Raw genomic sequence first — 24,962 nt, forward strand, 5'->3', positions numbered from 1 at the left:
TCTAACTATTAATTTGCCTGGCAGGGCTGCTATTTTATCGGTTACTTAGCTATCAGCGTTCCGAACATCTCCTGTAGCATTCGTTTTGGTCCAGTCGACATCTTCTAAGTTTTCTTTCGTGCACTTCTTCCATATATCAGGTGGGAGAATGCAAGAAAACATTTGGTCTGTCGTTCAGTGTGACCTGGCCTATGCACAATATCCTTTTGTCCTGGTACACCATTCATCAGGACTTTCTCTTATATCAGGGTAGTCTTTGGAGAAGGCAATGATTTCTATTTTAGTCCTGGGGACATGCACATGATAAGAAGGGTTATTGGCGTCAAAGCCTGGTACTTCATGCATAGGGGCAATCATGGAGACACATATAGATCGGTACATGTCAATCCAGTTAAGAAATAGGGCAAACGCAGTGTTACATTGAGCATCCGTCAGACCAAATGTCTCCGATTCGCTGTCATTACGGGTGAAATTATTGGGCAGTGTCAGGTCCTGCGGCTGACCTGGTTAAGCTTCACTGAATTATAACTAATGCATAAGGGATGTAAAACCTTTTCTATTTCTTGTATTATAGAGTTTTCCACACCATTTTCATAGGTGTTCAAATGCCTATTCTCCTTATCTGAAAATTGCTTAGTACCCTGTTCCATGCAGTTCTGAAGCGCTCTGAAGTTTATCAGCCATCAGTTTGCTTTCTAAGCTGTTTGGTGCTCTTTTTTATTTAATGTATGAGTTTTAGAAACTAAGAAATTTCCAGGTCATTTTTGCTAGTCAGATTTCGGTGTATGCCTTCTCAACTCCTTCGGGCAGCCCTATCAGGTGAATATAGTTTATGCGTGCCCCACTTTCACCATACTCCTGATGTGTCTTGTAGATGTTCTTCTTCTGTCTTGTTTAGACATATCCGTTCTAGAGTCCTCTCTTGGTTTGATTCCATGGATTATTGTTGCTCATCTTTTGACGATCTCTGAAGCAACTTTTCCCTCACAGCGTGTTCCATTAGGTCTTAAGAAGGTACTAGATGTCAGAACTTATTATTTTTTATAGTAGTATTATTACTTTATGCCACCCAAATGCGATCCAGTATATCCCAAATGGTTTCAATATAGGAGCATAACCCAAATACAGGGGATCCAATATTGTGTAGCCCCCACAGGCAAACGTCCACACTTTGAGCAGGAGTCTTCATTTGTTCTTCACAACAGGAAGGAAATGGACTGAACACAGAATACATTTACCACAAATAGACTTGGAATGGAAATGACTATGCACATTTGAGCTGTAGTGTCTTGTGGGGCTTGTTCGTTGCCTAGATGCCTTAAATCACAATAACAATATAGGGTGTACCATTAAAAATGCAATAGGAACTGGGACAGCAGTGTAAACGTTAAACAACACCATACCCCTTGGAGGAAAAAAATATGAATGAATTTAATATTTGAATGTGAATATCATGAAAATCAGTATTGCAAAAAGACTATACTCAGAAAATTTTAGAAAATTGAAAGAATATGTTTCAAAATAAGCAGTGAAATGTCTTGACCCCACTCTTCAACCCTACCAGACAATAACTCAAACACATATCGAATACCCCTAGAAAGTAACTAATGGGGAAGAACTTGGTGTCCCAAACCTTACTGTTAGTTTACCCCCTCAATAGGAATGGTTCGTCTTTGTTTTCTGTGTATTTGCTAGATGTTCGATTGATTTGTTATCAGGTAGGGTTGACGGGTTAGGTCAAGAATAAGGTTGCAGAACTTATATGTAATTGTTAGCTCTATTTCAAAGAAGTGCTTGAGAATTATCCGGATATACTCTCTCCACAAGATTGATTTTCATGATATATATAAATATTATATTTGTTGTGGAGTGTCTTAGAGTAAACTGTTGTAGAATTGAATCGAGTGTCATGGAGGGTTGCGTAGTAAAGTTGTGTCATAGTGTGGAGGGGCGTGGAGTGCCGTAGAGTGGAGTGAAGTGTCATAGGGTGGAGTGGCATAGCGTGGAGTGGTATAGAGTGAAGCAAACTAGAGTGTCATGGAGCGTTGTAGAGTAGAGAATTGTAGAGGAGTGGGATAGAGTGGAACGGAGTGGAATGAAGTATCGTAGAATACAGTAGAGTGGAGTGAAGTAGTGTAGAGGGGAGCGGCATAGAGTGGAGTTGAGTGTTGTAATAGTGGAATGGAGAAGAATGTCAAAGAATAGCGTAGAGTGGCCTTGAGTGAAGTGAAGTGTCAGAGAGTGGTCTGTTGTGGAATGGGATGGCGTGGTGTAGTGGAGAGTGGAGCAGAGTGTCATAGTGTGTTGTCGAGTAAATTGTCAGAGTGGAATTGCGTAGAGTGGAGGATGCATTCTGTAATAGCACATTGCCAATACAGCCAACATATTTTAAATTGAAAGGGCAGTTTCATTTGCCTATGCATACCGTTGTACTGATAAAACTATACAGCGCACAAACGATGTGTGGGAATGACATCACCAAGTGTACTGATTTGTTTTGAATGGATTAAAATATTTGTTTCCAGCACACTTCAGAATTACAAAATATGCTTAATTTGTGCTTTCTGAATTCTGAAATATTTGCACAGTTCACTTAGACATTTACATTTTGTGTGCTAGAAAAAATAAAATCCTACAGCCTCGTCGGACATGGGGACCCAGTAGGATTTTCACATAAATATTCTCACTTTGAAGTCAGAAAAAGAAAGGTAAACACTAAGTTCCCTCGGAATACAGAGCCTGACATCTGACCTATGTCTTTGACTGCATAGCAAATGTGACGAGATAAGAACAGAATATCAAGGCCTGTTTACAGAAAGCGAGCACTTGTGGACGCTTTTGTTGAAGAATACAAGGAGCCCTTGTAAACAGGCTGTACTCTCAGGGATCGACTAACTCAAGCTGGATAGCCTAAAATAAATTAAGTCAGCAAATGGAAAGCAAGCAAATGTGACTAACAAACCATAATACCAGTGATGAGCAATGGATGGAATGCATTCCCAAAGAAGCTCTGAGAATGTCCCCAAGATTTCCTAAGCAAACCCGACAGCTGCATTGTCTGGTAGGCTCAACCTAAAAATGATTCCTGTTACTAGCATTTGTTCCACTCACCGTATGTCATTAGTATGGCCTCTTAGTATTTCAATTAGAAAATGTAACATGTTAATGGTATGCAACACCCGCACTTTACTCTTTTTCTGTTAGTAATGTGTTGTGATACGTATTTGTATTGGCAGTAAGTAATCCTTTTAAGATCCTGACTCACAGGCCTCAGCTGCCTTGTTGAATGATTTCACATATCTTAAGAGACATGTTTAGGTTTTTGTTACTATTGAAGGTGTTTATTCTCTTTTTTTGTTTCTCTTTCCCTTTATTTGGGGCTCCAGACTCCTCCCTCTGTGCCCACCCCGGCAGAGTCCCTGCAGGTAGAGCTGCTGCCAGTGCTGTCCTCAGTCAATGCTGCCCAAGAGTCTGCAGCAGCTGCTGCAGCAGTTGCTGCTATTGCCTCATCTCCTGGGAATAATGGTGGCGTTGGTGGAGTCACCCAGGCTTCTACGGTGGACACAGCAGCTCTGAAGCAGGGCCTGCCGGGCATCGCGGGACCAGGCACTCCGCTTGACCCCCGGAAGGGGTCGAAGAGCAAGGGACCCTACATCTGCACCTTATGCTCTAAAGAGTTCAAGAATGGCTACAACCTGCGGCGTCATGAAGCTATACACACAGGTGTCAAGCCACGCAGTGCAGCCACTACTACCAACAAAATACCCACCATGGTACCGCTTAGCCTGCTTAGCGTAGCAGCAACTGTGCCGATGCATAATGCAGTGGGTATCACTACTATCGCCAGTGGTGGAGTGGTGACTGAAGCTGCTCCACCAACCTCAGAGGGGGATGGCGCCGGACTGGTGACCACTACAGCCTCGGGTAAGCGGATCCGCAAGAACCATGCCTGTGACATGTGTGGCAAAGCTTTCCGTGATGTCTACCACCTGAATCGCCACAAGTTGTCTCACTCAGACGAGAAGCCGTATGAGTGCCCCATCTGCCAGCAACGCTTCAAGCGCAAGGACCGCATGAGCTATCATGTGCGTTCACACGACGGAACCATACACAAGCCCTACATCTGCAGCCACTGTGGAAAAGGTTTCTCACGGTGAGTGCATCTAACTTTCTAGGGTCTTGATGTGTTGCCTAGAGGGACCGGTACATGGGAGGGCATACCCTGACTGATAGTGGCTGGCAAAGGTTCAATTACATGGTAAGTGGAAGGCTGCAAAAGTACAGCAAGGGGGAGATGGTGTTAAACAGGCTCTTAAAGGTAGGAGCAGCATTCGCAATGCTTCGGATGAGAAAGAGAATACCCAACTTTGAAGGGTGGAGTAAACAATTTGTTTAGCCCTTGTGGATATGGGATTACGACTAGGCTATGATGGAGTCAGAAGGGTGGAGTCATTTTATTTTTAGCCCTTGCGGATATGGGATTACGACTAGGCTATGATGGAGTCAGAAGGGTGGAATACCAAGTCCTTCAGTGGGTAAGGAAGAAAGCCCCTCTGTTTGGAAGATGGATACAAAGGTAGACTTTCTCCAAAATCCGGCTTCATTTGAAATGCAATTTTTCCTATGTTATTGATGACAATTGAAGAAAATGTCACCAAATTTTACATCTAAAATGTGCCCTCCTTTCATACCTGAAATAGTTTTCCAGTTCATATCCAAATTATCCTTTACAATGCCCCTCAATATCAGAGATTCACTTTGATGATGTCCGGGGGTGCTTTTCTTAAGTGTGGTTTGAAGCAGCAGTGTTCTCAGATAACATCTAGAGTGTCCTCTGATTATTTAGGGGATATCCTTGCCCCTTGTCCTGCTTAGCTGATTCTCTCCTCCACGCAGTTATATAACAAAAAACATTGGGTATTTTGTGGTTGCCAGAAATTTCTGTGGCAATATTATGATCCTAACACATCGTTCGGTACAAAAAGCAACAAGACTAGAAGATTTTTAATCAACGCTAACTGTTTGCTATTCAAAAACAAGAGCTAGGTTTTAACATAAAATTTGAATTGCCGAAACCTAGAAAAAGCTAATGCACTTCCTCTAACAGGGAAGCATAAGTCCAGTAGCATCACCTTGCACTGATCTCTTGACGTAAATTGTTCCAGAGCACCTACCCAGGCCTTTATTAAGATCGGGGGTGCATTTCCTGATTACTGTGAAAATAGAAGTTTGCAATGGTATCATAATTCTGATTTGTGAGTTGATCATTTAATCGTTCTGATTTCCCCTAATGGATTTCGACAGCTCAAATGTACCCAAATGTATTGTTTAAAAGACAAAACATATGACATTTGTTGTGTTAAATACTAATTCAGCATTTCATGCCTCATTACTGAATGGAAAACGTGGACTATAAGCTAATCACTGCACCCAGTAAATACATCATTCCGTTCTGACCCATTGCTAATCATGGCCAAGGTGCTCTTTGGACTCGAGGATAACCTGCGCCAATCTACCCAACAAGAGCAGCTACAGCCCGAGCAATAGGCTTTGTATCTCTCTCTTAGGAAAGGAGTATCTCAGTTTCCTCTGTGCTCCTTCATAGCTCACCATGAAAAGCTACAATTGTCAGTGTTTCCTGCTAAAAGTCTTCAGAGTTTGTTCAGAATGCAGTCTCATTAGAAGGTGACCTTGGCTGACTGCAGATTTTGTATCCTGCTTATTAGCATTATTCAGTTTCAGGGCAAGCACCTTCTTTCAAAAAGAATAAACTGCTGTAACAGAATATATGAAAATAGCAGCCAAATCAGTTGTATCTAGGCCTCTTCATCTATTCCACGCTAAGAACATTTACATATCTGTAAGTGGAGTTCTCCATTATTAGTACCTTCCATAGATTCCTATGATTGAATCATTCCCTTTGTAGGCACAGTGAGCAATAGAATGTCCTATATTGCAAAGAATTGATAGTCCTAATAGTAGCTTATTCACATCAGTGTAAAAGATCCGAACCTTAGCCTGCCAGAGCAAAGCACAGTCTTCGCCCTTCCTCACCCAGGTCACCATAGTTCAGATTATGAAGATGATGAATTAGAATAAAATTAGTCTTTAGGTGCTCCTGAGTTGGGGAGGTGGGTGGGACTCATGCGAATTTATGAAACTACAAATACTGGAGAACTTAACTTAGACGTAAGTAAAATTGTTCTTTTCTAATATTGGATCTTTCATAAATTTACACACTTGAATCAGAATAACAAGCCGAAAATACAATAAATTATCACTTGGTGGTTAACGCTCTTGCTGCTAGGCAGACACCCCTGCCCCCCCTCAACCCCCATGAGGTAGTTCTCGCATTTCTGTTATGGTAAGTTGGGGATTCTACAGGGAGCCACAAACTTTCAGCCGCCCAGCATTCCCCCCAAGTCTTCCAATAAAAATGGTACCTCACTTATGTGGATAGACCTAGTGCCCGCGACCGGGAACAGCCCAAAATTCAATATGGGCACATAATTGTTTCTAGTCAAAACCAACCCTCAGGGTAATCCAGAATGGGGTGACTTGTGTGGCTCTTACAGGTTCTGTTACCCAGAATCCCTTACAAACCTGGGTAAGAAAATGTTAGGGGATCCACGCAAACCACACATCCTTGGACCAGGGGCGTCTCGTCCGCTATGGCAGAGGAGCGTCGCCCCACTGCTTTCAAGCAGAAAGAAACATAAAATGATGATAACTTGGAGTTATTGTCATTTTATGTTTCATGTCCTGCTGCTTTGTGGCGGGCGGGTGCGCGGAACTGCTCTGCTGTCCGAGCTGGGAAGGGGAGGAGTGGTTTGCCCACTCCTGACTGCGCAATGACTGTTTGGTCGGCCCTCTCGGGCTACGCAAACAAGTCATGTGCACTTTCCCATTCTCCATTGCAGCCTGCATGGATAATATGCTCCCCCTCCAGCCCCTGGCTGAGCGCTGTGTCACGGCGCTCAGACCAGTCACAACGCTGCATTGCAGCGTTGTGGTTGGTCAGGAGAGTAAGCCTGGCTGCCTGCTCCCTCTTCCTGTCCGAGATAGGAGAGTAGGAGCAGAGAAGATGTGGGTCCCGGCTCAAGGTAAGAAGTTTTTTAAAACTTAATTCCGAACTCCCACACAAATACGTGTGGTGTTGTTTGCACATACCGATGCTGAAGAATTGCTTCTCCTTTCAAGTAAGTAGCGTAGTCCTAGAATGAGTGAAGTCAGTTTTAGGATCTTGATATGCAGTTGATCTTCTGTTAGAGACCATTTGCAGTTGGCATGTAACTCTTTCAAGGGAATGCCCCACCTCTCTAGTGAGCATCTGTTGTCATTATGAAATGTTCTTTCTCCTGAAGAAAACGTAAGCAGGCTGTGGAGTTTTTGCGTTGCACCCACCAGGTGTCTGTGTCTATCTGCTGCTTTACTTGTATTAGGGTGTCAAATGAACTCCCCTTCTGCAACTACTGCTTCGCTAATGTTTCTTAGAATAGCCTCATGTGCAAGCGGCAACATAGGAACAAAGGGATGCAGGATGTCATTATCCCTAAAAATGGACTTGTAAAGTCGCACAGTGATTGATCTTTCTTTTTGCAATTGGGGGACTAAGGTGAAGGGCGTGTTTCTCTCTCCTCTGATGAGAATGCCTTATATCAAGAATGACAACCAGAACCTGATCTTTCTGCCACGACATCGAGAAGATTTGTCTCAGTTTAGCATGAGCCCTAGCTTGTTGAAGAGATGCAGACATTCACTGGTAGATTCTATAACTGACTTGAAATAATTTGCCTTGACCCGCCAGTTGTCTAAACGGATAAAACCCGGAGGACCTTGTTTTCTGAGATGAGCAGCTACTTGTGCCATGCACTTTGTTAATATCCTTGAGTAGGCATTTGAAGTTGCAATCGTTGGTGTAACTGCAAGTTAAAGTTTTTCTTTCCTCAAAGAGCTATTGGGTATCACGGACTTTGCCGCCGGGGTTTCACGGACTTTGCCAACACTCTGCCGCAAGGAACTCCAGGTCCCACCAACCACCGCAGCAAGGGAGGAGACAGCTTTGCGTTGATAAGCGCGCCATGCCACCCGCAACGCGGGACGCGCGCGGGCAAAGCCCGGGCCAAAGGCAGGCCCGTTTGTGCCTGTTGGAGAACGGTAGAGGCCGCTCCGGGCACCCCCCTCTAAAGCCTGCAATATTCCAAGGTCAGTTCTTCTATGTTGATTTGTGCTCCGTTATCCAACGTGGGGACTGATTTCCTGGGTCAGTTGTTGAAACAGTGCCTAGCTCATGATGGCTACCCCCGAAGGAAAGGGGAGGAATGCCATAACGGGCGGTAATGTGGCAGAGACGTTGGACCAGTTTATAATTAGAGCCACCTCAGTATTAACCCATGAAATCGCCTTGACTGAGCGCTGCCTATTGGTAGACACCCTGCATTCAAAACATTCTTCGTTAAGGGGCCTGTTGTCTGCATGCTCACCCGAACAGCGCTCCGGTACAGGCACTAATCTTCTTTCCCTGGGTGGAGGTAACCGCCAGCCTCTACAGGACTCTGCGAACATTTCTATAACATCGGAGCCCCCCTCTAGTCCTCCTCATGCCGACCCTGTGCCAGAGGGTACTGTTTGTAGCACACTCTCTCGTGTCTCAACAAGGTCCGTGCCTAAGTTTACATCTAAAGCAACGGATCAAGTACCGGAACCGGCAACCAAGAGAAAGCGGGGAGGGGGCACACAGAGGCAAAAAAATGCAAAGATGTATAAAACGAACAAGATCGGCAGGGCGGTGACTACAGTATTGCCAACGATAACAGAGCCCCAGATAACTACTCCTCTATTGGTTGCCCTTAACCCGGACCTGCTTTATGTTCCTTCGCCCCAAGTTGATGAGGGGTTTTGGACTAAACTGGGGGCCCTAATTATGCTATCTTTGTCGCAAATCATTGAGAGGTTGTCCTCAATCGAGGAAAAACTTTCCAATTTTGAATTACTCGCTGTGTCTAACTTTGGTTCTATCAAAGACTCTCTGGGGAACATTTAAGGTAATCTGTAACTACAACAAATGTGATGCAAAACCCTGCTAATTCCAATCCCCCATCATCCACCCCAACAACTTTCAACCCAATGTTTGTATTACCTAGTAAGAATGATGGGGTTGGAACTGCCACCAATGTTGATGTAGTGGCACATGGAGGCACAAGAAATACTTTGGGAGTGAGACAAGAGTCATCCATCCTGGGTGGAGGCCAGGTGCAAAAAACACCTAGAAAAGATAAAGGAAGTGATCGACATGTATCCCTACCCAACACTGGTGTAACCAAATCCACTTTGCCATGTATTGACTTACCTCCTGCGTCTTCTCCATATGTTGTTGTATTGGCTGGGGTACCTGAGTTGGAAAGAGGTAGTGTGGAGACCTATATTGAATTAAAAAATAAGTCCATTCATTGGTTAAATAAATATAGACCCCTCCCACCCTAGGTGCTTAGCGAAATTATATTTGTACGTAGAGTAAGCTGGGTTGGCCGAAGAGAGAAAGATATCGTGGGTGATTGTATCTTGATCAATTTTAGAGATAGACTGGTGGTCCAGTTTATCTGCAAATGGTTACAGCCGAGGGTGACAACTCGAATTCAGACCCTTCCCTTAAGTTATTTCTATTTCCTCTGTTCCCTATCAGAGAGAACGAGAAATGCGGGTAAAAAGTGGGAAATTAGAGCTCAGGTAGGAAATGCATGTAATAGGGGATGGAACGCTGACTTCTTCCTACCAGCTAATATCCCTGTAAGTAACAGATTTAGTGTTTTAGACCAGGTGGATTGACTGAACTCTAGTGACCAGTATCTCCTAACCACGGTAAAACAATCGGGTATGTTCTCCACTGGTGTGGGAGCTGAGGCTACAAATCAGCAATTGCTGATAAGAAATGATTTGGCGTCAAAAGAGAATGGTATAGTAACCATTGATAGCGTTCAGAAGGTTCCACATAGTATTCCCCTTGGAGAGGTGGGGATCCTTCTTACAGTACCCCAACGGAGGAAGTCCATTAGTGCTCCCCAGATCAAAAAAGCAGAAAGACCACAGGGAGTTGTGGTAACTAACCCACATCCATTGGTAAGCAATGAGTTGGTTGGTGGAGAAATGTACGGGAAGCATTGATAGTCCTCTCGAGGCTCTACGTGGTATTTCCTGTGGAGAAGTGGAGGAGAACCTGCCCACACCACTTCTACGGTGTGGGGGACCCACTATGGCTTTCCAGATTAAAAATGTAGAAACATCACAGGGCATTAGGATTTTGTCATGGAACATAGCAGGCTTAACCGCTAAAATGGAACTCCCCGATTGGGGTGATTTCATAGATTCCCATGAGATCTGCCTATTCCAAGAGACCTGGGCATTAAAACAATTCTATAGAGTAGGGTTTGTTGCACACTGTGAAGTGGCAGTTCAGGGGCTAAGGGGGAGACTCTCGGGGGACTGTGCATATGGGTTGGTACACATTTAAGTTGCACAGTTAAAAGGATTGATACCCACTCCCCTGATATTTTATGTATCTTTCTCTCCATCAGAAACTTTCCAAAGGTGGCCATTATTAATGTCTACTCCCGCCCAGTAAGGTACGGGCAGATCTTGCAGACGCTAGACTGCTTGGCTGCTTTCCTTTCCACGCTGCCTGAGAAAATTCATCTTATCATTGGCGGGGACTTTAATTGTCACTTTGAACCCCTTAATGGTTTATCATCTTCCATTACCAGTGATGAGGACTCAACTTGGGCAATTTCCGCATGCAATACATATCCGATAAGGGGATGGACTCCATTAGCATTACAGTTGTCCTCACTTGCCCTCAGCTATTCGCTGAGGGCATGTAATGGTCGGTTGCCTGCTGACAATCCAGGGAATTTCACCTTTGAAAGGAATGGACAGGCATCCACAATTGTTTATATTTTGGTGAATGTGGAAATCTGGCATAGGATTCTGAATTATTTGGTCCAACCCCGTGGCGAAAGCGATCATAACCCGTTGGTAGTAACCTTTAGACAGTTACCAACTGGAAGTAGGGCAGGGTGTGGTCAACTCGCCACCTTCTAATTTAACAGTGGGTGAAGGGGGTAGAAGAATTTACTGGGGGAACAATCACAAAATCTCCAGAAGAGGTGGCCTCTATGTATAATTTTATCATTCCCTACTTAGAAAGGGCATGTTCTGTCTCTGAAACTAGTGGTGTCTTAGAATCCCAAGAGGCGCTAGGAAAAAATCATCAAGATATGGTTGCAACCCTGGTGGAGTTTTTTATAGTAGTAAAAATAACAAAGGTTCACAATGCAGAGGGAAAAAACCCCTGGTATAACAGGGCATGTAGGGACGCAAAGAGTGACCTGTTGTCTAGACTCAGAGAGGGGGTTAGCACATGTATTAGGGAAGCAAGGGCGTTTAAAAAAAACCAAACCCTTTTAGCAGCTAAGTCAGAATGTGAGATTGATAGGTGTCAGGCCATTAAGAAAGCCCTTGATGATGAAGACACAAGAGGCTCTTGGAACCTGGTTAAGACGGGAAAAACCGAGGGTAGGTCTGCCTTGAGCCAAACCTCGGCGAGGAAGCTTGGAGAGCTCATTTTAAAATCCTTTATTCTAGGTCACAAATTGGTTTTAATGATACAAGGTCAATTGTTAGTGATCAAACCTTCCACTCCTTTGGTGACATTCCCCCCTGTTCATTGGCCGAGGTATTAGCGGCTTTGGCCAAAGGACTACCAAATAAAGCACCTGATTAGGATAGGATCCCTGGGGACCTGTTTAGACAAGAACAGGTAGTGTGGGCACTAGAACTGCAGACCCTTTTTCAATGTAATTCTCCATGGTATGGCACCCCCGCCAACATGGGCAGGTGCCGAGATTCCCATTTATAAAAAAGGCTCCCCTCTAGAACCGGCAAATTATAGGCCGATCAGCCTTTTTGATGTAACACAAAAGATCTTTGCCCGTGTTCTACTGGGAAGATTGCAGGTCTGGATGGATGACCTTAACATATTAACTCCATTACAAGCAGGCTTCAGGTCTAAAACCTCGACCATAGATCAGTTGTTTAGACTACAACTGATCTACTGGAAAAGGGGAACATCCTTTACAACGCAACTTTTACAACGCACTACCATTACGACACAACTTTTACAACGCAAGTTATTACAACGCATTGCACTGGGGGGCGCTCTAGGATAGGGAATAGTTTAATTACTATCCAACACCTTCCCTACTATCCACGGGGACTGGAGTTGGAATAGTAAATTAAACTATTCACTATCCAGTGCCCCCCAACGCAAGTCGGTGTAACGACTTGCGTTGTAAAACCTGCGTCGTAATGGCATGCGTTGTAAAAGCATGCGTTGAAACGTCATACATCCACTGGAAAACCATAACATTGGAGGGAGGTAGTCTCTACCTGACATTCGTGGACCTTAAATCCGCGTTTGACATGGTAGACCTAGATCAGCTGTTGGACCTACTGCTTGATATGGGAGATCGAGCCTACCTCTGTCAATAGCTGAAACGCCTCCACGAAGGTACTTTTGCCAGGATAAGATTTGGCAAAAACGGGGAATTAACATCTCCCTTCCCCATTGAGAAGGAAGTGAGACAGGGCTGTGTGCTTGCGCCAACCCTTTTCTCACCCTTTCTAAATGAGTTAATAGAGGACCTCCATGCTATCAAGGATATTGACTCTCCCAGGCTTGCCAACCGCAAAATACCAGCTCTAATGTTTACGGATGACACGCTGCTCCTATTTAAAACACCTATGGGGTTGCAGCGTGTCCTAGAGGAATTTAGCCTGTTTTGTAAGAAAAGGAATCTGGAGATAAACATACAGAAAACAAAGTATATGGTCTTCCATGCCGATTCAACCAACTGTCCACACCCCAAAATGGACCACAGGCCCCTAGAGAGGGTGCCTATTTTTGATTATTTGGGTGACGCCCTAAATGACAAAATGGAGTGGGGACCACAAATCACTAAAACAAACCTAAAATTAATCCAGGCTACTGGGGGGATTTTAAAAGTACATAGGAGTTGTGCTGTAAAGGTTATAGGTCCCCCTGCAGAAATGTATAAGATCCAAGCGAGGGGGGCCACGGTGTATGGTGCTGAACTCTGGGATCACTGCTCATCAAATATTCTAACAGTGACACAGAGAACAACTTTATAAGACAACTTTTGGCCCTCCCAAAAAGCACCCCCTTAATACCCTTAAGGATGGACTTGGGTTTTCCTCCCATTGCGGATCTGATTGCTTCTCGCCCACTTCTATATTGGCGACGGCTATGGAGTACGCCAGAGCTTGGAAACTATAGGGAAGAACTAAAAGCTGCTCTGTCTATTTTGGGGGGCGGGGAATATACAGTGGTTATCCTTTATTAGGAACTCATTTCGGGCTATAGGGAAGGATGACCTATGGTCAACACCGGAGGAGGCATGCTTAGCCATTTCTAAAAAGTCACTAACAAGTGCTCTGAAAGAAGACAAATTGGCACGTATGCTGCAGACAGTAGACTCATCCAGTCTGGCCTCCAGGTTTTTGGATATAAAACAGTACTATAATTAGGAGCTGGTGTTGGACTGTATTCAACCCCTTGCTGCAAAGAAACTGTTTCTACAATTTAGGCACGGGAAGCTCCCGCTGTATGCTTTCACTAATAATTGGGCGGGTACTGCTAAACAACTCTGTCCCGGGTGCACAGTAATGGAAGAAACAGAAATTCATGTGATATTTTTTTTCCCGGCATATAGAAGTGCAAGATCTAAATGGGTGCTGCAACTCTATATAAATCTGGGTATAAGACAGTATAGAGAAGTCTTCAGGATACTAAAATATGATACCCACCTTGTTTTTGTCGTTGCAATTTATAAATTTCTATTTGCAATGTGGTGCAAACGTAGACACCTATTGAAAGCTTGAGTCGTGAATCTGGGTAATATTGCCTTTTTATGATCAATTTTGTGACCCAAACTTATACAAAGTTAGGGTACGAACTCTTTTTACTATCTTTTGTTTAATTTATATTTTTAAAGAGTCTGTTTTAAAAGTTTATATTATCTTAAATGTTACAATGACGCCCTGGTTTCAGCAATGTGTTCATGTTTGCTGCCCCCTTGTGTTAATTGACTCTAGGGGGCGGGACCCTCTACATATTGATAATTTCCAACTGTCAAGGAGTGCTAATGAGGATTTGTATCTTTGTGCTTTTAAATTATTCTGTCTTTTTTTGATGTTCATTTGTAATTTTTTTATAATGTGTGCTTTTATGGCTGTAATAGCAGATATAAAGGTTTTTGACTGACTGACTGACTGACAATATCCTTGAAGCAGATTTCTGGCCAAAAGGAAGGACTTTGAACTGATAATGGAAATCAGTCACATGGAACCTTTGAGCGCAATTAATCCTGAAGAAAGTATTCTTCCTTCAGGTCTAAAGATGTCCTATAATCCCTGCTGTGAAGAAGTTATTGCACATCCTGTAAAGTTTTTATGTGGAATTTTTGCTTTTTCATCTACTTGTTTAGACTCTGTAGATATAAAACTGACCTCCACTCTCCTAATGTTTCCTTATCTGGAGGAAACAAGAATAAAATCCTTTGGGATTTTTGGACCTGCTCTTCTGCTTCCTTTTGCAACATGATAATAAATTACGTCTTTAATGGATAAGGATGCCTCTGGGGTATAAGTGGTAGTGCCATTGGAAGGTTTAGGACAAAATCTACAGTGTGACCCAATTGTACAAGATCCAACACTCAATTGTCTGTTTATAAACTTCCCATTGATTGTAATGAAGAGAGACCATTCCATCCACGGGCAGATTCAAATGTTTTTGACTGTTACCAATACGTTGCCACTGCTTTCTCGGTCTATCATTGCCCCAAGACTGGTTTTTAGTCCTTTTTAGGTCGAGCTGGTAAACTGCATCCGAAGGATGCAGGTGTCCAGCTGGAGACCTAATGTTGCCTGTCATGAGGGAAGGAGGACAAGAGGGTGTTACGAGCTTTTTCCCTGGATTTGTGTGCGCGAACGCGCACGTTCCGTCCTGCGCCGCGCCGTGCACTTCCCTCCCATACTCCCAGCAAGTCAGCTGCACACAGACACACACACGCACGCACACGCACTTACACTTACACAGACACGCAGGCACCCAGACAGGCACCCCCCCCACCCCCACAGTCACACACACACACACACACACAGAGACTCCAAGACACATACACACACGCACGCTCACACACATACACAGCCCGCCGCTGCGCGCGCACACACAAACACATGCCCCCCGCCCTTGCAGCCCAACCTAACAAGGCGAAGCCCCACTCACCGGCTTCCTCGGTGCAGCGGCTCTCACCAGCAGCAGGACTCTTCCTCCCTTCTTCGGCACCGGGGCGCAGGGTAGGCTCCTGCCTGCTCCGGTGCTCCAAACAATCGCGGCTCTTCCGTGGGAGGCGGGGTAGGCTCCCGCCCTCCTACTTCCTGTTTCCGGTTGTCCCGGCCGGCCTGCCTGACTTCCTGGTCGCAGGCCGGCGGCGCGAGCTTTCGACGGACTGCAGCTCTCGCGTTAATTTTGTAACCAGAGGCCCCAGAGAAGGCGGATGCATGGAGTTCCATGATGAGACTATTGTAAGAAGTATGTCATTTGAATAAAGTATTATCTTGAGGTTGCAGGCTGGAATGTCAATGCCTTGTATTTTGTCTGAGCAGCGTATTGCAATCTCGAGTGGTTCCAGGGCCAATATAAAGAGTAGTGTTGACAGTGGGCATCCTTGTCTCGTCCTGCAGCCGATGGTGATATTTTGTGATAAAAAAAACTGTTACAGTTAACCACGGCTGCATTCCAAGTGCCCTGTACTGGCACTTCAGGATCTTGAAACAGAGAAGATATCTATCGGAACTACATCAAAATCCTGCTGCTGGATGTCCCGTCTATGTTACAAGGGACATCTGATGAGGAGAAATGGGTGAATATTAACTACTCCACTCGAGGCAAATGCAGTACGCTTCGTTCTTCATGATTTCTGAAATTCACTGAATTCACACAGCTATTGCCCATATCTCAGTGAGCAACAACCTGCTACAACTTCCTGCAGCAAGCAACTGTGAGGTGAAGGCTAAGAACTGTGGTCACAGGTTCAAATCCCGGCATGTCCACTCTGCCTCTCATCCTTTCTGAGGTCGACAAAATAAGTACCTTTGGGGGTGAACGTGCGCTTCACAAATACATGTTATGTTGATATATTATTACTTGGTGATCAATTTATGAACTCACCAGTCTCGTGGTGGTGCTGCATGCTATATTTGCCTTTACTTTTTCCAGGTTTTTGCATTCAAGAAGTCCTTATTGCATAATGGTAGATGTAGTACTTGCATCTTCCATTTCATTTTCAATCTTCATTTAACTGTAAAATACTGACCAATTTTCAATGAGGTAATCTACTTTCATTCGAATTGTTATGTTCACAAGAGTACTTTTTTGGCATAATGATGTTTCCTTGCTATGGAAGCTGTTCCTGGGACCTTATTGGGTTGTGCTGACCTTGAATGCTGCAGAAAAATTCAAATGGCATTCGTCTAGCGTGGGAGCAACCCCTCTGCACAGACCAATGGCCCCATTTCTCAAAACCCAAATAAGGAATTGTTAATGTACCACATACTCGCTGAGGTTTCACAATGCTGATATGCGCTTTGGCCCCGATTGCGAATTGCTTGGTGCAGAGGTACCAAATTTACAGCGTCTGCGGTCACTAATGCAGTTGCTAATTACGCCTCTGCCCTGTGCAACTATGAGTTTTTGTCCCTGGAATTTCAGGTTACAAATTCCAATCCCGGGGACAAATCTGCTCCCATTATTTGTAATATCAATACATCTAAGTCATGTAAATACAAAACATATTGCATTACAAATGCTATAGGTATCACATTTGCGAAAGTTATAACTATTAGCATTGTAAATGACAAAGCTATTAATTTAGCTATTTAAAAAAAAACATAAATAAAAACTTTGCCATTTACAATACCAATAGCTCAAACTTTCCTAATGCGAGACCTATTGCATTGCAAATGCTTGTTACTGGGAGCCTGCTTATGAAAGGAAGTTAATGATCCTATATTGCTGCTGGTACGTTTTGGCAGTAGGGTTGTTGAGAGGCAATATACTGTTGATACTTACAAGGCTGGTAGCCTCCTCTCTATAGGTCTCTATACTGTACTCTTCATTGTATGGTATGTGCAAATCCTATTTTGTACTTCTGGCCTAAATGAAATGGCGCTTAGCCAGCCTGCCTTTACAACACCGTTGATCCCGCTAGTTGCCAGCTTCTTTGTCCTCTGATAGGAGTTTTAGATATGGTCCAATCTCTCACCACATTTGACGGTTGCATATAGCAAGTATGTCCTCTAAGGACGTTTCCACACACTGGCTGGTAGAATTAAGATTTTTATAGTACTTTTCAACACACTTGTGAGGGAAGGACCGGAGAAGTGGTGCCCCGGGTCCTCTCCGGTCAGTCATCAGCTGTCTGTCAACATTTTAGAGCGCACGGCTTATGACAGTGACCAGCGGGGAACAGTATATAAGGTGTCTAGCCGGGGAGATCCTCAGCACAATTCACAACACATCTTCACCTTTATACAAAAACAACTAAAAGCTATAAACACAGAATTATTGCCTAAAACAACAATAAATAATAAAAGAAACAGCAACTTAAAACTCCATTGAGACTCGAATAAAATTCGTACACATTTTGAAGATGCAACAAATTATGCACTGTGACCCTTGCTAAAGAGCCTATATTATAACATTAAAACAAAACTGTAACTGTAATAGGTATCCAATACATAGGCTGTGGGGAACAACCACAAGTTACCACAATATCAGTAGGAACTGAATAAACCAGGAAGAAGCCAGTCACAGACTTAGACTTGTAATTTCTTCGGTGTTACTGCAGGACGGTCTACTCTACTTGTTTTGAAGCTGGTAGAGGTCATTTCATCTACTTTATCGAAGGATTCTGCATCTTGACGTAGATCCTGGTTAATAGCACGATCATGATCTTTAGTCTGTTCACGCTCCTCCTGAAACCACCAACCATTACTCCATTCAGCTGTTTCATCCCTATTTGTTCCCTATGGTGTATCAGTCCCAAATGTATGCTTGCATACCACAATTGTAGATAAGTGCCACACTCTCCCATCACTCAATAAGGCTGCATTACAAAAAACTTTTTTTCCACTGCAAGTAGTTGGGAAAACCTACTTTGGCCTTTCCATGTATGTCCACTTTTCTTTACTCTTACTATGTCCCCACCTTAAGTTAAGCTGCCTTATTATGTTTTTTTCATAGATTTTTTTTTACACACTCTGTGCTTTCTGTAGGTTACCTTTGACTACATCAGATGACCAATTCATTCTCCTGGCTGCTTCCATCCAACCAACATTCTCCTTGGACATGGGTGTCCTGCCACTCATGAGATCGAAGGGACGGAGACCTGTGCTACTGCACAGGGTGATTTTGTACATCCCCAAAGTCTTGTGTACCTCCGTTCCCCCAAGCTAAGCTATTATTGCTATATAATTGGACTATGCATTTGACAACACGGTTGAACCATTCCACAGCACCGTTACCTGCAGGATGGTAAGCTGGGGTAGTCTTGCGAACAATACCGTTTCTATGCAAGTATACCTTAAAACTATCAGACGTAAAGTGCAGTCCATTGTTGCTTAGGATACTGTTGGGCCACCCTTCTCTAATGAAGATTTTATCCAAAAATCTAATGACGCTAGCATCAGCCTTTTTCACCACCCCAATTTCAGGCCACTTAGAAAAGTGGTAGATAAGAACCAAGACATACACTTGATCGTTCTGATCCTGTATGGGTCCCATTTTATCCACACACACCTTTTCCTAAGACCATGAAATGGCACAGGCGGGAGTGGGGTGAGGTCTAAATGTGACCTGAGTTTTGTCTCAATTTTCACAGAGTATGCAATCTCTGACCTTCTTTTCTATTTCTTTGTCCACTCCAGGCCACCATTACCAATTCTTCACTCTAAATGTTGTTTTACCAATTCCCAAATGCCCCTCAATGCAAATTTCAAGAATCTTCATTCTCAATTTTGACAGGGGGAATGACCCTGCCACTTAAGACATGAATTATTGGAAGAAGGTGGTTTGCTATTATCTCCCAAAAAGGCAACACTTCCTTGGGGACAAATTTCTTTCCACAGTTATGCCATGCAACTCTTCATGTATGTTTGCCGCACAAAAATCTTCAACTATGACTTCCTTTGCGTCATTCAAAGGTACAGGCATACCACTTAGAAAGTCCAACACCACATTCTAATCTCCTGCCACAAACTGTTCTGTATAATTTAAGTCAAACAGACATTCGGGCTAATCTTGGGGAAGCAGCGTAGAGGCCTTTTGTAGTCAACACTTTAATTAATGGCTTATGATCGCTGCGCAAAGTGACTTTGCTACCCCAGACGTGTTGTCGGAAGTGCATTAACCCCCACACACAAGCTAAAGCCTTCCTCCCTATGACTGAATACTTTTCTTCGCCAGGTGTCAAAGAGCGGGATGCAAACACTATGGTATCTCCTCTGCCCAAGGCATTTTTCTGAGTGTAGTGCCCCAAGATCTCTTCCTTTAGCATCCGTGGTGACCATGTTGGGTAGGAAAGAGTCAAAACCTTGTATTGGGGTAGCCTTGCATAATTATTCTTTAAGAGAACAAAATGCATTTTGACACGCACTGAACCATTCACATTTGTTCCTTCATTTAAGTTGTCGTCTCATGTCATATGTTTTTGTGATTTTTTTTGGGACAAATTTGGCATATAATTCCACTAAGCCAAGGAAGACACGTAATTCAATCTGGTTCTTGGGCTCAAGTGCATTACTAATGGCATCCAGTAGTTCCTTCTTAGGTTTGATGCCATCACCTTTGACCGGATGTACGTTGTTACAATGCATGCTTTTAGCACGCATGCTGTAACAACGCAAGTTTTAAAACGCATCCCATGACAACGCATTACACTAAGGGGTGTTGGATAGTGAATATTTTAATTTACTATTCCAACACCAGTCCCCGTGGACACTAGGGAAGGTGTTGGATAGTAAATTAAAATAATTCCATATCCTAGAGCGCCCCCCAGTGTAATTCGTTGTATTGGAATGCGTTTTAAAGTCTGCGTTGTAATAGCACTGCGTGCTAAAAGTTGCGTCGTAAACGATGTTTCCCCCTTTGACCAGATGACCCAAATACGTAACCTCCTTAACATGCAAACTTACACTTACTGTGCTCTGCAGTTAAACCTCTGCTCTCTAAAATACCGAGTACTTGGAATAATTTTTTTCATGATCTTCCCTGGCCTTGACCATTATCAATATATCATTTTGGAACACAAGTAAGTTCTTGACATCTTTAAAAATCACTTGCATGAGCCTCTGAAACATGGCTGTAGCGGAGGCCAGACCAAACGGTACTCTCTTGAACCGGTAACACCCGAATGGGGTAATAAATGTAGTGAAGCTTCTGCTATCCGGGTGCAGGGGAACCTGGTGGTGAGCAGCTTTAAGATTGATAGTGGAAAACCACTTAATACCCTTGGTAAGGGCCAGCATTTCATTAGTACGTGGTAGAGGAAATTGGTCAATCAGGATATTGTTGTTGAGATTCCGAAGATCTATGCAAAACCTCAACTTGCCATTGGCCTTCCATACTACTACTACTACTAAGGGGGCCACCCACTCAGAGGACTCCACCTGCTCTATACCCCCTTCTGTAACCTTTCCAATTGAGTTTTAACCTCCTTTTGTATTGTGAACAGAATGTTCCTCGTATTATGTACCTGTTTCACACTGATTTTATGTTTGAAACCATTCAACTTCCTAATATCCCCTCAAAATACCATGGGAAACTTCTTTAATACAGCATTACTGAATTTTTCTTCAGATTGAATCATGAGTACAGGTTCTGGACTGTTTGAGTGCAAAGTAATCCCTAGTTTACCCTGGTTCATCCATCCTAACGCCGATTGGCCGTTTTAGAAATACAGTTTTCCTGTGGACTCCCTATTTTTGAATTTGAATTTGTTACCTAAACCCCACTACGTCTATAGGTTCTCCCGTGAATGTTTTGACAGAAATGTCAGACTGTTCTAACTGACCTCCTATGACATGTGCAAATTTCTCTTCTCACACATGTTTATTAACAATGCTGTACGGGGATCCTGAATCTGCAACAATGGATATTTCAATGCCTCCCAGTGTCATCTTACAAAAGTTTTTTTTCTGGCATCTCTCCTCTCTGTTAATCTGTAACAATTGTTCGTCTACCATGCTATGTGCACACATGTTCAATTTCTCAACTTCCGACGTAGGAAATGAGCCTTTATTGTCCAGCGTTCCACCAACTTGACAGAGCCGGGAGACTTTTTCTGACACCCTTTTTCAAAATGGCCCATAATTCCATACTTGGAACATTTGTTTTCTTGCAGGGCATTTCTTTTTGTTGGCTAGGTGATTGACACTGCCACATCTGTAACATCGTCTCCTTTTGAATCCTTTGTCATATTTATTCTCTACGTCAGGTTTCTCCTGAACCACCTTCTTGTGCATTGCTGATATTTTGGTTGCACTTATTTGTGCCATCTCAGACTCTTCTTTTCTTTCTTTATTTTCCGAAAGAACAGCCTTAGCACAACTGCCAGTTAGTTCTGCTCTTTTGACAATGTCAATGACATCTTGCAATGGACTTTCCCCTTTAGCCCACAAATTGTCCTTGATACTAGGGTTAGAGGCTTGCATCATGATTTGATCTCTAATAAGATTATCATGTACATTTCTGAAACGACACGTGAGGGGCAGTTTTTTCAAAGCAGATGCATAATCCTCTATAGGTTCCTCTTTACCTTGTCTTCTGCAGAAATATTTGTACCGATCTACAGTAAAATACACAGTGGGTTTGTAGTAAGTGTTTAAATCTTAAAGGGCATTTACTTAGACATCACCCTGACCTGCTGTTCTTGGTTTTTCATTAATGCGGTTATTTACTTTTAATCCCATGGGCCAAGGCAATCTAAAAGTATTTTGTATTTCTTCCCCACACTGAAGTTCTGTCGCCGTCAAATGTAGAAATGTAGTTGGTGAAATATTCTCTCCATTCCTCCCATTTAAGCGCAGTTTCACTAGAAGCAGGTAGGAATGCTTGTAGTGATGACAGATTATCCACATTCCCTGAAGCCGTTTGTAATATGAAACTAAGATGGACTCATCGCTTTGTAACCTGGAATAAAAATGTTGAAGAGAAAAACAGACCGGTGTACCTGCTAAAGAAAGAGAACCAAAGAAAATGCTGCAATTGCAAGTCCTACTCAAGTGTTTGTAGAATTACAACAGGAATAGCAGATATTTAAAGTAATTCCAATAAACTTAAAAATTCCAAAGAGCTGTAATAGAAATCCAGTAGTCAAAGAGGTAACAAATGGTAGAAAGCACTGACTCAAATGCGCTATCCTCGAGGCCCGAAGAAGCAACGTTGGGTACACCGTATGCCAAAATGGGGGTAGTGCTGTGTTTGTCGGCATGCACGTTAAAATTACAAGCTCTTTAGAAGGGAAATGGTGTGCCTGTCAGCGTGCACGAGAAAGTGACAGGCTCCTTAGAAGTGAAATGCTGTGCCTGTCAACGTGCACTGGAAAATTACAGGCTCTTTTGAAGGGAAAGGCTGCGCCTGTCGGCGAAAATACTTGAGCCATCAAGAGGACAAGCACGCTTGTAGAAATAGTCATCTAAACTCTGGCATGAGTGTCCATGTAAGACATTTTTCTGAAATTCGGGTAATTTTAGTGTTTTTCTGGCAGTGTGTTTGCCATTGATGCTCACCTTCATCAGTGCAGTGGCAGATGACATTGCCTAGTATATTGTCATTGATAGAACTGCATCTGAGGCTGTCATCCTCTGTGTTCTCATCAATGGTGTCGTTGGGGTTCTCAATGATGTTTTAATTGACTGTCTTCTTTCATAGAGTACAGACACATAGAACAAAATGGTTTTGTGGGTCTCAATCGTGATTACCCATGTAGTTAAATTGAATATATGATTTTTCAACTAATACAAGTTCCACGCATGGCATTACCACGCGAATTTTACATCGCAAGTGGCTTTACCACGCTGGAATTGACAACGAAGGATTGTACCACGGTAGGAACGTCTTACCGGCACGTCTTTCTCCTGCAGCCCCTTACTTCCATCTACCATGGAAACAAGCGTCAAAACACGTCTTCTAAAATAAATAAAGGACTGTTTTTTTTTACGTACACTGCACGTCTTTGAGGGAGGGTCATTCCTTTTTCTTCATCAATACCACAGAGCGTTTTTTTTTTTATCTAACTCGCTCGCTCGCTTGTTATTTTTTGGGGGGGAGACCCCCCCAGCCCCCCCAGCCCACGTCTTCTAAAATAAATAAAGGACTGTTTTTTTTTACGTACACTGCACGTCTTTGAGGGAGGGTCATTCCTTTTTCTTCATCAATACCACAGAGCGTTTTTTTTTTTATCTAACTCGCTCGCTCGCTTGTTATTTTTTGGGGGGGAGACCCCCCCAGCCCCCCCAGCCCCCTCCCAACCCTCCCCCAGCCCCCCCATCACGACTGGACGGAATACCACGTCTCCCCCCAAGCCACGCTGAACGTTTTTTCGTGGTCAAGACGGTCGTTGAAGGCTCCCTCGTTGAAGAGACGTTTGCGGGGTAAGTGGATCGTTTAAAACGTCAATCGTGGAAAAGACATCGTTGTAAATGATGTTTCCCGTTAAATTACATGCTAAACCTGTTCATTAACATTACTCATAATTTATTATTCATCCAAAAAGTGCTCAATAAATCAAAAAGTGCAATGATGAAACCATTAAACTATGATGCATATAAGCAAGGTGAGTATCCACAACTTCAATATGCAGTGCAGTATTATTACTGAGTATAGAATATAAACTATTCTATATTGTACAATCCCCACTCCAGTATTGACATTTCGTCCCACAGACTAATTTGGTGTGTATTCTCAAGACAAAAATTCAGACTGACAAAGCACCTCGGAAAATGAATCATAGAAACTATAAATCTCATGGACTGAATAATTGTGTCAAATATTCTCCTACAAAGATGAGCACAAACCTCTCAGCTGTGTTTCCTGCACCTGTAGAGATCACTTAACAAGCTCAACAAAGGTCCCTTCTGTAATAATTAAACACTTATGTCTCTAGTGGTGTAACTAGATTCCTATACTCTCAGAAAAATAATTAATCTAATGATGTAACCCAGTACACCTACGGGGTCCATATGGCGAGCTACATGCACATGATTTAAAGCCATCTCAGGTCACCTGTTTCCACTGCATTCACTCCTCTATATTAGTGCAACAACTATTCTCACATTTTCACTCTACATTCTCCATTGGCTATACTGCTCAAATGTTGCTATCATATAGGCATATAATAACTACTATCAAGAGCAATAACTGGCAGAGTCTACATCTGGCTCTTGCCTCTACAGAAGACGATGGACTTGAATGTGAATCCACCTATCTAGAATCTTTTAGGGTCTGCCCAAGGATACTAATCCTGAGAATAGAACCAGTAGGACCATGGGCAATATTGTGTTGTAATCCCATCTTAAACATGTGCACTCACACCACTCTGGTTTGATTCCACCACTGGTACCAATGAGATGGGGAAACCAAGCTACCCAGTAGCAAGAATACTCAGACCTGCTACACTGAGCACCGTTGTGCTAAATCTCACCTCCTATGGGGAAAATACCTCTGCCGTGGACGGCAGTAACAATGGCCCTGGTACCTGAGCTCTCCTGCGCTCGTTCATCTGAGTTACCCAATTTGAATGATGCGCGCAGAGTAGCTTTGCTCTTATCAT

General features: G+C 43.3%; 1 protein-coding gene across 1 annotated transcript in view; it reads left to right on the top strand.

Moving 5' to 3' along the window:
- Positions 1-24,962, top strand: part of MAZ (MYC associated zinc finger protein) — a 174,628-nt gene that overhangs the window by 73,830 nt on the left and 75,836 nt on the right. Inside the window, exon 2 of the mRNA XM_078652402.1 lies at positions 3,387-4,153. Within this exon, the coding sequence (XP_078508528.1) occupies positions 3,387-4,153 (767 nt within the window). The remainder of the gene's footprint in view (positions 1-3,386; positions 4,154-24,962) is intronic.

Source organism: Lissotriton helveticus, chromosome 7 (genome assembly GCF_964261635.1).
Source record: "Lissotriton helveticus chromosome 7, aLisHel1.1, whole genome shotgun sequence".
Taxonomy (NCBI): Eukaryota; Metazoa; Chordata; class Amphibia; order Caudata; family Salamandridae; genus Lissotriton; species Lissotriton helveticus.